At 36.3% G+C, this 13,804-nt stretch overlaps 1 protein-coding gene across 6 annotated transcripts in view; it reads left to right on the forward strand.

The window, feature by feature from the left end:
• nipbla (NIPBL cohesin loading factor a) overlaps positions 1-13,804 on the forward strand; it is an 85,729-nt gene that overhangs the window by 31,439 nt on the left and 40,486 nt on the right. For 4 of the 6 annotated variants that reach the window (XM_088628705.1, XM_088628704.1, XM_088628707.1 and 1 more), the window contains 3 exons: positions 5,582-5,727; positions 9,557-9,722; positions 10,561-10,691. In XM_088628705.1, the coding sequence (XP_088484831.1) occupies positions 5,664-5,727; positions 9,557-9,722; positions 10,561-10,691 (361 nt within the window). In that variant the 5' untranslated portion in view covers positions 5,582-5,663. The remainder of the gene's footprint in view (positions 1-5,581; positions 5,728-9,556; positions 9,723-10,560; positions 10,692-13,804) is intronic. The other 2 variants (XM_088628706.1, XM_088628708.1) reach the window with 1 other exon arrangement.

The raw sequence follows: 13,804 nt of genomic DNA on the forward strand, positions 1-13,804 counted from the left end.
TTCTTAATGCTTTTTTTTTAGGAAGAATAAGATCTAAAATAGTCTGCATAGTTACTGCCTGCCTCAGAACACAAAAGAACATTGATCCCCGCGAAAGAAAACCTTATATAAAAACATGTGGTTTGCCCACCCCTGAGAAGGCTTCAGCTTTTTTTAATAGTTACTAGGTATTTTCTGGATGTTCCCTGGAGGGACAAACGATGGTGTCTCATGTTTCACTGAAGGTTCTGTAATCAGTGGACAGGAAGGTTTCCCTCTGCACAGTGGACGCAGAAAAAGAGCTGGCAGGCAGCCCTGAAGTATTTATATCTCTACTGAAGGCAAATCTACTCGTGATTGTACTTGGTTTCTTTAAAAGAATGAGCTGGGCATATTCAAAGCATTAATGAAAGACATTGGTCCTTCACTCTCCCTTATTTGTTTTTACTGAGGTACAGAAGTGGTGTCCAGCATCAGGATGTACAGACAGGTCAGGTACAGGAAGAGGCAGTATTATCCATTTCTTTTTTTCCAATCCAAGCACCTTTGTAGATTTTAAATCTACTTTTGTCATTTCCCACTGACAGATTGAAAATTAATCTGCTCCCTCCATTTTGATAGCACATGGGAGTGTGAGGCATGTTGGAATGTTAACAAACGTTACATTTCACTGTGCACAATCCATTTTGGATTTTCAACATGACACTGGCATGCAAGCTATGTTTTTCAACCTAAACTTCTATTGGTCATTCTGGGGACTTTTACTACAGATTCATTGAAGTCTTGCACATGTGATCCATTCTGGTTTCTGCTGTACGTCATTTACTCTGCTTTTCCATAGTATTTCAAATATCCGTATGTCCATTTCCCCCTCGTGTAGGTGGCAGTGGGGTCCAGTGTTAATCCATTATATAACCAGAGCTTGGGTTAGCGTTAAGGAGGGTGCATATAAAAATAGTGCCACTTAGTCCGTGATTCCAATCATTGCCAGAAAAAGCCTTTTTGAATGGGTGCATAATCCTTTATTTCATTTTTTAAAATGTGCTGGCTCTGTTGTTAACTGTGTTTAGCTTGGTATAGTGCTAAGGAGTGAGTTTTGTTATTTTTGACAGTGTCAAGGGTTATAAAACAGCAGTCGGGGGGCAAATTCAGATTTAAGCTAATCATAATATTTATTGCTTTTGTTATTGGGTCAAAATAAAATGACAAAAATTCAGTGCACATATGCAGAATAAGATGATCAATTTTTCGGATCAATTTTTTTTGTGATGTTTAGTGTTACTACTATTGTAGTAGTACACAATTTGTTCCATAGCCGGTATGACCAGTAGTATACTGTGGGCTTTCAAAGACTTGGGAATATTTGCATTACAGCCGCTTACATAATTATAGTACGTTATTTCCAGAGTTAGTATTGTAACTTTTAAGTATTACTAATAACACGTTTTACTTAAGTGAGCTTTTTGTTTTCTAGATGAGTAAAATGATGAGCAGTCCTGCTAAACACAAGCGAGGACTAAGCAAGCAACACAGAACTCTGAAATCAGTAATCTGCAGCACTTTTTCACATGGCTTATTCTTGGTGTTTTACTTCCTGAATTAAATATCTGCTTGTGACACCATGGAAAATTAGTTGATTTGATAGATGCCACAGAAAAGTAGCATGAAGGCATCTGTCCAGGTCTCCTGAAATTCAGTTTCAGGCTGCTGTTCCCAGAAAAGTGTCATTGTGTTCCTTGCTCTAAGAGGTAATGTGTAGCATACTTGCCTGTTTTATCAAGGGTTCAACATAGCTCTATAATAATTAGGGCAGACATATATCCAGAAACAATACAATGCTACTAAATAGGCACAAATGTTTTACAATACTTGGCGCTTGTTTGTACTTTATTGCTTAATAGAACAGGTTTCCACATTATACATTTAGTACTACAGCGTAATAAGCTGCCTGTGGTCACCTGTAAAGTACTACTTGGGAGGCATAGGAGACATAGAGGCAGTGTCACTGTCTATTAATGAGAAAAAAATCAATGACAGAAAGCCTTTTAAATCTGGTATAAAATGCAGATGTGAACTAGACATTTTTTCCAAAAATAACTAGCTCCCTTCTGTTTCCTTCTCACTTTCTTCAAACATGAAGTCTTCTCTTTGATGTGAAAACTCCCGAAATGGTGCTGGTCCCAGGAAGCTTGTTGAGAGTGTGCAGTGTGAAATACTGACCAGCTTTGCTTTCTTGCTCTTAAAGACACTTTCACGTGTTCCTGGAAAATGACGAAAAGGGGCTGTGCTAGGTGACTTTCTCTCCCTAAGACTCTATTGTTAAGAGCACCAAATCATATGCGAAGAAGGTTATTTTATCTAAGGAGCAAGCAGAGGTGAATTCCATGCTGTGCATCGTCTTCATTGCTTGTCAGCGAGCATCCTTCCTGTAAGAGCATATTGTACTTAGCAATGTGAGGGCAGTTTTGGGTCAATGCAGAACCTATGTTCCGATGCATTAATCCTCATTGGGACACATTGTACATAATTGCACTTCATGTATAGTTGTTACTAAAGCGGGATTGCTTTAGATTGTGCACCTGCTGAAGCTGAATTTTGTTTTTGTATTCTCTATAGATTTACACAAGTGTTCATGCTCTGTCTTATTGCAGTCATTCTATACATCACATGCTGACTTTTAGTCATATACAGTCTTTACCCAAAGAAAATCTGCCCAGTGGAATTTTTCTTTCTTTAGATTCACTGAATTTGTGAATAATGTATTTTTCTCTTTAGTTTTATTGCATTAATCAGTGGAATTCTTCATTCCAAGCGAAATTACAAGCTATCTTCTGATAATGTCTGTTCCTGACAATAAAAGCTGGAAGCCGAAACCAAAATCTCCCCATTCAGTTATTTTGTAACTGTCAAAACATCTTACCTCTGTAAGCAGCTTCTGTTTTGTCATCTTGAATTGATTTAGATGCTATATTATCTTTGTAATCTTCCCCACCAGTGCACCTTTTTATAGGAAAAAACAGTGGCCAGATAGAAGCCGCTGGCTGTAGCTGTAAATGAAATGTGCTTCTTCTCTTACTGGGTTGTCTCACTCATGCTTGTGTGTGCCTTCAGGCTCAGAAATCAAGGAGGAGTGTGCAAGGAGGGTGCATTGCAACTTTTCCATATAGGCCAGAACAACAAATGTAGCACTCCAAGCAATATTATATTTTTACAAAAGCTTTAACAATCAGGGTTTCTTAACAGTGCGTAAAGAGAATAGGGTTGTGCTGGTGCACCACCTGGGACAGTCTCAAGGCATACGGCTGGGTCTCTGCTTCAGGTAATGCCTGTGCATGCCGCTTTCACATGCAACATGGACATTGGGGATCATTTTTACTCCACAGGTGTAATAATACAGTGTCATTTTACTGCTGCTTTACTTTTGATGAATTATCTGCCATTGTAATGAAGACGAAGCCTGGAGTCCAGTGTATTGGTATGTTGAGTTGGCTTAGTGACCGAGTTTGGCAGCTTGTAACTAAAGTCAACAGTAACAGCTGGTTTACGGTCTTTTTAAATTAGAACTGAAATAATGGACTTCCTTTTCTTCACTACATTTAAAAAGCTTTGGAAGCTTTGTTTGGCAAAATGCATCATATTGATTTGACACCTTTTCTAAATCATCGGTGTATTTAAAAATATGAGGTAGTTTTTAGTCATGAAATAGCTGTTACTAAAGTAAATTTATTTTGGATGTGCTTTTCAGGCAGGAATTCCAGCAGTACCAGATCACATCTGCTAATAAATATATCCCCTGTGGCTTATAAAGAGAATGCCATTAATTTTTTTGATGAATCACTGTTTAAAGAGGAGGTATTTAAAAAGCTCCAGCTGTTAATCCTTCTACAGAAATAGGAAGTATTAACTCTCCATGGTCTGTGATATCAGTGAGACTTTTTGGGGATTTTCTGCAATAAAATAAAATTGTTACCCATGACATGTACATTATACTATTGCATTTACCTTTAATTACAGTAAATTCTGGTGCCTGTAGATCAACCACTTACTGTCATTTTTTACTTTCGATTGTTTTACTGTCTGGTGATACTAAACTGGCTTTTCTTTATGAGAACTGTTCAGAACAGTCGTAGATGGGTTTTCAAACTCAATTTGGCTAACTTGAATATCACTGGATTACAATGGTTTTGCTCCCACACCTTTTTATTTCATTTTTGACTGAATAATTTCTTAATAATAAACCCATAGACAAAATCTGCTAAAGGGCAATGTTTTTGTAAAATACTGGAGTTCCTATCAATAACAGGAAATGCACAAATAATGAATCAAGGCAAAAATACGTTACCATTGAGGAATATCAGTGGTGCCCTATAGGGGAAGATCAGTTGCTTACAGTAGGTGATTGGGTTTCATAAGCTTTCACGCATTTTGTACAGAATGTTTATGACATGAAATAAAAAGCTTGTATATTTGTGAACAAGGTACAGGAACACTTTTCGTTGGCCGTATTGATGGCAACAGTTGAAGTTAAAGGCAAACATAGTATATATACTATTTTTGTAAGTAATAGTGTTGACGGGCTGAAAAAATGTAGTTTGTGATTTAATGGACATTCTGTGATAACCGCCTTCCTCTATTTAGCTCACAAAACCAATGTTTCAATGTAATTTAATTACACGCACATTTGAAAAAAAAACATACACGTGGTGTTTTAGTTTAGACTATTGAGGGAACATATAAGATTCCCCTTTTACAATTGTTTATCTTCATCACACAGTTTGAGTTGTAGGCTCTTTCACAGTGTTTTTTTGATGAATGGGAGAAATCTTTTAACTTCACAGCTTTTAAAATAAGCTTGGAATACTATGACCCAGAATTCATTCAAGAGACTGCTGCTCATTAAAGTGGAAACTTGGGTCTTTTCCTGCATTACATTTACCGTTATTCTAACTATAAGGATCCTTTCTGTACCTGTCCTTGCACATGTAATAATACTCTTGCTTCAGTGACTTGCCTTCTGTGTCTTGATTGTTCAGTGATGATTGATGTTTTGTGAATGTGAAGTGAAATGTGACATGCTTGCCTGTACAGTGCAGATGTCATCTGGGCCTCAAGGGAGGTCACTGTGGTGCAGAAATGAGTTCACACCTGTGGAAGGGGCTGTTTTTCTGATACTTTGCTTAGCCACCTGCTTTCTGTAGTTTTGCAAAACAATTTCTGTACTTCCTGTACAGTTCTGTGCTTTATACAACATTTCAGCCAATAAGTGCTTAAAATTTTGCAAATTGTTGTCCTTGAAATTTGAGCACAAAAAAAACCCAGCACGTAACAGAATAGGGAGAAGGTACAGGGGCTGTTTTGATGTTGTCCAACGTTAGAACCACAACACGTATTGCGCAGTTTCCGAACAGATAGCTTTTCAGATGCTGGAAAGGCTTCAAAAGTCATTTCGGGTCTGTTGTTCTGTGGGTTTGTCAGCTGCGTTAAGCATTGCGCGGTTAAAAAATTGCTATGGTTTAATAGGTTTATTTTGAATGAACACCTCCTTTCACATGGGATCTTGAGATGGGTATGCTAATCGGCTTTTGTTTCTGTTCATTTTCAGCGTTTGGGAGATGTGAAGTAAGGTTAGACGACACCGAAACTGAGCAATCTGTGCATTGACACGATCACCCCACAACTTCAGGATGAATGGGGATATGCCTCATGTTCCCATCACCACTCTTGCTGGGATTGCTAGCCTCACAGACTGTAAGTATACCTGCTGTAAGAGAATGCCTGTTATGCTTACCAACACACAGTGTGGAATGGGTCATTTTAATAGGTTAGCACTGTATATATGTAAACACAGCCAGTCATTTATACACTGCACCCACTCACATACGCACACAGGAGCATGAGAGATTACTCTTAAGGGTCTTTGTCAAGGACGAAATACTGGATAAAATACTTGGATTTACAGGATACAAGGAGTGTTTTTTTCACTTGGCTGTCTTGGTGAAAGCTGGAGATATTTTGGAAGCATCCCAATGGATTTGTATTGACTGTGATGGGCAGCGCTGGAACTGGAAGAAAAAGCAAAACATTGGATTACAACAGTTTTCACATGGGGCAGTTTGTGGATTAAACTCTGAGGATGAATTGATCAGTTTTTTTATTTTTTAATGGGATCGCATTTGGAGAAGAGAGGATTTTGTTTGGAAAGACCATCCAGAATACACAGAAGCCTATTACCTGAAACTGGATACCGCAATAAAGGAACCATGCAAAAACATCTCCAAAGAAAAGAATGCTGCATGTTTTGTCTTCAGCTATGAAACATCAATTGACCACAGTTCACTCCACAGTTCACTGTACCTTTACTATCAGCTTTCCCATCCCCTGCTATGGTTGACATAAGCGCTAGTATCAGAAGGGTGATCAATGTGTTATTCACTTAGTGTATTTTAGATTTCACTTAAGTATTTTTAGGCTTGTTTGACCCATAGGTATTACATTCCATTTTGTATAGAATAACACACCATGATTAGAATTTTGTGAGTGCCTTAAACATGTGCTTGAAGATCGGTGTGAAGAAAGGTATGATTTATCCATAGTAGACAACAATACTCGTGTTTTAAATTTTGGAATATGTAGTGTTGTTTAGTTTCAAGTTTTGCTGTTAGCCCTAAATCTTTATTTGTGCAAAGTTTTAGAAATATGTACTGTTTGGAAAGAAAGTGTAGTGTCACATTGAAAAAATGTTTATTCTTGTATTTATCAAGTTGAGGGAGTATTGGAATTTATATTCCTTCAATTTTAACAAATTAGGTGTTTGTCTTAAATTAGTCAAAAAACGCAAAGTATTTGTGTTTTTGTATTCATAAAGAAACATGAACACCAGTAGTTATAGTGTAGAATTCATACAGGTAAGTACAACTAAAGGTAAAGGAAACATTCATACTTTTTTTCAAAAGCTGCTATTGAACAATAAATCTTTGTATAGATTCCTTAATTGTGAAGTACTTTGTTCTATGTAAGTATGCCTTCTATCCAAAAATATTTTTTATATTGATCATTTTTATATTGGGATATTTAAGAAAATGTTTTAAAGAAAATTTAATTTGTAAAAGAAAATGTACATGTGTATGTTAAAATAGTTAAGTTAATGAGTTTAGATTTGTTACTGCAGACAGAATGTTAATTTTAAAACTGAACCCACATTCACAGGTGACTTGCCAATGCTGTATATGTACATTCCATTTATTGTTCTGTCATAGGAATATACATATACATGTTTTTGGTCAGGCACTTTATTCTGGTTACAGCTTATTACCAAAGTCTGTTTTGTTTCATTTCTATACAGTAATGGAAATAATAAAGAGCAATTCTATTTCTCAGCAACATTTTTCAGTACCATGTAGTAACATATATGATTTATAAGGAACTGATTGATGAGTCAAGATAGTATGGCACACCATATTTCAGCTACTACAGTTGTTTCTACCTTATCCAGCGCAGCGCTGAAGGCTTAAGCTTTAGTAAATATATCTGGTGCTTGATACTTAACATTATTGTGTGAATGAAATAATATCATGCATGTTTTCTCTTGTTTTAATAAGGGGTGTAGCAGTAAAAAATAAGTAGTAATAAATTATGGTAAACCTTCCCTGTACTCAATTGAACACAGTATTCACAACTGCAGTGTTGTAACAATAAGGATTACACAAAACAGACTAGTGGAACGAACATCATTAACAGATCTTCCATCTGTCATTTTTGCATGTGGTCAGACAAATGGTCTCTTAGAAACCTTTTTAGCACAGATTCCGTTATTCGCATTAGAATGAGCGTATTCTTTGTGGCACGCAGTTACTAGACTGTGTACATTATACATTCAGAACAGTAGAGTCCTGGGATTTGCTCACTCTTATCAGTCTTGGGCTAATATTTACATCACATCGTGAGAGTCCCAGCATTCCGGTGTTGTAGTTTATACTAGTTTCAGCACTGCAAGACGTAAACGTGGGGATAGAAAGATGCTCAGAACAAGAGGTCGAATGTTGGTTGTTCCAGCAATTGGTACAGTTTCTTTCATATTAGAATACTGTTACTTTGATATTTGTAATGTAGTAAAATTTGAAGGAGTAGCTTTATATAACCATGATTTTCACAATCCCATGCTGAACTTAACTTAATTAATTAATATTGTCTGTTAATGAGGTTTGACAAGGTAATAAGTAATTAAATAGCTTATTTTATTAGCTATTTCCCTTCTCTTTCACCACTTAAGTAAAGTAGATGACAAAGGAAGATTAAAGTAATTTATCATTGGCATATAGTGCAGGTCAGTGGAGTTATTTATTGTTCAAATCTGTAGTTAGTAAATGTAGTACTTTTTGTTGTATACTATTATTCAAGACCTTGAATGCCTACACACCTTTCCTCAATGTTAAACTAAAAACAAAACGTGTAAGGCATTGCTGATTGTTCCTTTCGATTTTTTTTAGTCATTGTGCATGAAGTTCTAGTGCATTGGAATGAAGGTTATAATATTGGTTTCAATGACTACATTTATTGGTCAAAGCATTTGTACTCAGTGAGATACACACTCATACTCTGTATATTAAATAATTTGGTATAGGGTAGCCACAGAGGTGCTGTACCCATTTAGCAAGGTACTTCAGTAAAATGCCCAGTTGTATAAATGAATGCAAGCAGTTACTTTAGATAACAGAGACAGTCAAACAGTCTTTGTGTGGCCCTGTGTTACTAAACAAGGAAGTTCCAGTTTGAATTCAGCATGATGTGGATATCAGTGCAATGAACTGAACTATGAGTCCAGAGCTGTACCTCAGGACAAGCACTCTGTGAAGTACATTATACAGTAGGAATCTAAAGGCTCAGTGTGTTAGTCTTTTCTCAGTCTCTGCTCTTGAGATCGATGTGGACCGATGGTGCATGTCTACTTAAACAGTTATCAGAATAGGTTCATATCTGATATGATCCTTTTTTGAAGAAATCTTTGCTGTATGAATGATCTTCCAGTAGAAAGTATAGAGGAGCCTTAGCACCACACATCTACATAAGTGAGTTGTACAGGTATCGCTCCTGTTAAGAAACGTAATAGGGAAGTAAACTTCACCAACATGAATGAATATATCAAACTGTATTGAAGTTGATGCTTTTTTTAAACTTTCTCCTGGCTTGAATACAAACTCTGTCTTGTATACAAAAGCTCTTGCTGATGTGTAGTTTATAGAAGAGTAAGAGCCACAAGTTCACTTGACTGTCACATTAGAATGCAGAATGTTGGTTTAATTTTATACTTTGTAAACAGTTTATTACCTGAATAGTAGGAATGTGAGTGGCTGACTGAACTTTGTCTAGGTTTATCAGTAAAGCAGCTATTCAGACTTTATAGAAGCTTGTAGCTTTTATAATTTTCAGTCACTGTTTTTATGGTTGAACAATTTATTGCATTTAGAAATATAAACCTGATTAAAGACATTTAGTGTCATCTTCTCTATTGACTTAAAGTTCTGATAATGCCAATGTTTTTTTTTACTAATACCAATCTTTCTTCTTTTTTCTTATTCAGTATTAAACCAGCTTCCTCTCCCATCCCCTCTCCCTGCCACCACCACTAAAAGCCTGCTGTACAATGGGAGGATTGCAGAAGAAGTCAACTGCCTTCTGGCTTGTCGGGACGAGAACCTGGTGTCACAGCTTGCGCACAGCCTCAACCAGGTTTCCACAGATCACATGTACGCAAGCAAGACTTTACCTCTTTGTCCTTACTAAACCTGTGCTGCTTTTCACAAGGCATTCAGATATCACCAGCTGTTATTGTGAAGACACCCATACATAACAAAAAAACCTGCTGGCCTTAAACATGCAGTCCGTTTTTCTGATTTATACTCTTCTTTTTGTGCACTGTTAATTTGCTGTAATGAACAACAGCATTGGGATTAACCCGTTTAGGGGCAGTGGTGACACTTCGGCTGCGAAGAAGTTTTCCCTGCCAGCCACACATTGTGAGCCTTTGAGGTCAGGTATTATATGAAGCAGTAAAACGGTTGCTGTGTAATGCCGTCAGAACATGTTCATCTTTATGTGGTTTTTCTTTAAGAATTAACCATATGAATAGATGTATCAGTGAGATTGTTGTGAAGAGAATTATGTCGAATCACTTGATTTTAAGTTTTTGGTGACTATATTTAGCTAATATATCTTGATATTATAGTCATTTCTGTATTTTTTATTTCCCAAACGCTCCATTTTTAAGGTGCCATAATATCACTCTTAACAGTAATTTACGGGATCTGGATTATTTTTCGTTATTAGGACTTGGTGCACAGAAAATCACTTGGATCACTACAAAACACCAAGTGTTCTGAAATAATTTAACATTGAAATCTTGATGTAAGTGGCTTTCTCGGAAAATGCTGTAAGGTACTTTTAATCTTGTTTCTGGGCAGTGAAAACGTCACAATCTTGTAAGGTCAATACAAAAATGTAATGGAATTTCTAAAGGCTGTTGGCTTGACTCAAGAACTATACGTATATGCGAACAGCAATGCTAACAAAGTTTAATCCTTGCAGAGAACTGAAGGACAACCTTGGCAGCGATGATCCAGAGGGGGATATTCCAGTGCTGCTGCAGACCGTCCTGACCAGGAACCCCAATGTTTTCAGGGAGAAAAGTATGCAGAATCGATATGGGGTTCAGGGCGGTAAGGAGGACATGTGGAAACATTGCTGCTAAAACACTTCAGCGGTGCACAAAAATATTTGGCTTCAGAGTGTTTCCTTCTTGAAGCTAAAAAAAACATTTGGCTGTGTCAGAAACTTTTGTCTGAAGTTTAAGTGGCAGCAGTAGAAGTATTACTCAACAGTTCCTTTTTAAATCTTACTGCTTGAAGGCATAGTTGTATCAAAAATAGAAGTGCTTCTTCATCAGTGTTCTGAATGATGCTAAAGATAAGCAAGAAGCATTAATAAGAATAGCGTGTCTTAAAGCTGTTTTTTTGGCATTTTCATTGCTTGCCTTTTTTTGAAGTATTGTCCTGTTTGAGATAAACATCACCTTGGTTTAACCTTTCAGTGCTTGTAGATCATGTTCAGCTTTGAATCTGTTGACACAATAATGGGATATATCTTCTGTTTTGGCCAGTGCTTCCAGTAACACCAGTATTGTTACAGACTTTCGAACTCACTGTTTACAGTAGCAGCTGAGATTAGTTAAACCTTTGTCAATGATAGTTACAATGCAGTGACAAACCACAAAAGAAAATAATAAAAGCTACAAAAAAGGAGTAATTCCATTATAAACCTTCTTTCCAGTTTGGAAGTTTTCACGCCCAGCTTTAAACAAATCAAAATTTGCACAGAAATAGTTTGAAAGAAAAAAAAAAATTAGAAAAAAACTTTTGCACAGTCCTCAGACCCTTTATCTTTTAATTCGTTTTTATCATGTATATGAGAGGCTTTGTCTGAACACTAAAGGATGTGCACATCCTTCCCAGAACCAAACTTTAAAGTCAATTCTCAAGAGTGTGGGGTTTTTGAATCGTATCTTTCAAAGTTGTGAAGATAAATATTTTGACCTTGGCTTCTTAAAAGCTTTCATTTTAGATTTTGCATATGAGGTTAATAACATATCTTGTAGACTTAACCTTGGAGATCTTTGTTTGGGGAGAGCCGGTCACAGTTCCAGAGAATAACATTTTCATGGTTTCCAGTAATATGATCGTGCAATTATTTTAATAGCACAAAACTTGACAGTTAACAGAAATAATCTGTGTCTCAATTGTTATCTGTAATTGTAATCAATTGGAATTGACTCAGTTGTAATCTACATAAGTGTATCACCATTTTTATTCACATAAGGTGTAATCAGAAAACACATTAATGAAATTTGCCTTCATTTCTGCTTGCATTTCTCATGCAATTGACATTGATTTCATCTTACCTCACGCTTAAGGCAATTTGTGGCCTTTGTTATAGGAATTATTTATCTAGACAGGTTTGAGACACCCCTCTCAAAATCATCTCCTATGGTCATTGAATATTTTAGAAATTCAGAATTAAATTTGTAGTCTGTTAGTAAATCAGAAGCATTCAGAGTTTGTCACGAATGCTTAGCTACATTAAATTGTTTGTTGTGGTGAGTGCAAAAGAGTGGATAAACTCCTCAACCTCACTGATTTAAGAATAAATAATGGGAAAGTGGACCCTGTTTTCCAGCATCCAGTACTCTTCCTTGCTCTCTCTTCTCTCTCACCATGCATGCTGAATGTGGGTCCTGCTGGCCTTGTCCCCATAGACAGGCTGTGGTTGTCTCAGCCCAAGCCAAAAGACTAGAATGAAACTGCCATTAGAATCAGTACAATATGCATTGAGGAGTGTGTAAATCAAATTTAAGAAAATGTATTACTGAAGATTAACAGCAGGAGAGACTGTGAAATCAGGATAATGGCCATCTTTAAAAACAGTTGGCGTGCCTGCCCTTCTAACTATGATTAGAAATGTGCAATTTTTGTTTGTAGCCCAGTGATCACTAAATTGAAAATTTTCAAGTGAAAAACATGCATGTTGAATGCATTAATTCAAAGAACGGCTCAAATGTAGGATTGATTATTATTGATCTGCTGGGCAGCAACAGTTAAAAGCTTTTCTTGTGGTTTGTGCTTTGTTTTTGTTCTTTCATGTTAAAGATCACATCAATGCATTATCAGAAACTAAAATAAAGGAGGAATACTAATCTTGCAAAACTACTTAATTCATTGAAATTAAACTAATATGGCCTGCCATGAATGTAACTGACGTCATTTTAAAACCTTATAATTCCAGTACGGTGATCTTCCGGAACGATCACAGGATCTTTCAAATTGTGTGATATTAACTATAAACGAAAGCGGTGAGGGGCCTGAAGTGACAAAATGGGCGGAACTGTTATGCCTTCAGTGTCACAGTTCATTGTGGTAAACTGTCATCAGATGGATGTTGTATGGACTTGCCCAAAACCTACTGAGACCTTAAGGTACTTTTTAATAGTGGAATAGATAATTTTCCACTATTAGGGCGAGGTGCTATAAACATGGACAGTGCTTTACAAAATAGAATTCACTTTTTTATGCATATGCAGGACATGTCTTTTACTTTTGTAAGTATTTTTAAAGGTTCACCAAGAAGATTAGAAAGGTGGTGGTTGTGGAAGTTTAATGTCATACATGGATTTCCTTTTCATGTTGTTCCGATGATCTTGTGATGCATGATCTACCTTTGTTGAAAGTATTCTGAGTTTCTGACGCAGTTAAATGTCTCTTTGAAATATGAACATTTGTATAAAGTCCAAACATAAAGCAACACTGTGCACCTGATGTCTTATATTGTATAAAAGAAAACAAAGCAATGTTAAAATATAGTCTATAGTGTTTACAAAAGATCTGTGCGCAAGACTTGCGCCACTAAATTTCTCTACTTCCTAAGGTAAATGGTGAGAATTCAATTTAGCTACATACAAAAAAGTAAGGAACAATTTATTTCTGAAATTACTGAATTTTACTCTGTCGACCTCCTACAGACCTCTGAACTCTTTAAATAGTAGCCTATTTAAAAAAACAGAACCACAAATCATTGTTATTGGAATCCGCAAAATTGAATATCTTGATTTTCTGCTGTTGAATCAGAAAAAAATCAATTAAATTGACTTTTAATTTTGTGATGATTCATGGAAAATATATTATTGCATCCATTGTTTGATCTACAGTTAAAGACTTTCTGTCTCTTGAAGTTAAAATGTTTTTATTTTACTTCTCAGTCCTGCTGTTTGTCTGTGGAGAGA

This window comes from Lepisosteus platostomus, chromosome 4, assembly GCF_059453375.1.
Source record: "Lepisosteus platostomus isolate fLepPlt1 chromosome 4, fLepPlt1.hap1, whole genome shotgun sequence".
In the NCBI taxonomy this organism is placed as follows: Eukaryota; Metazoa; Chordata; class Actinopteri; order Semionotiformes; family Lepisosteidae; genus Lepisosteus; species Lepisosteus platostomus.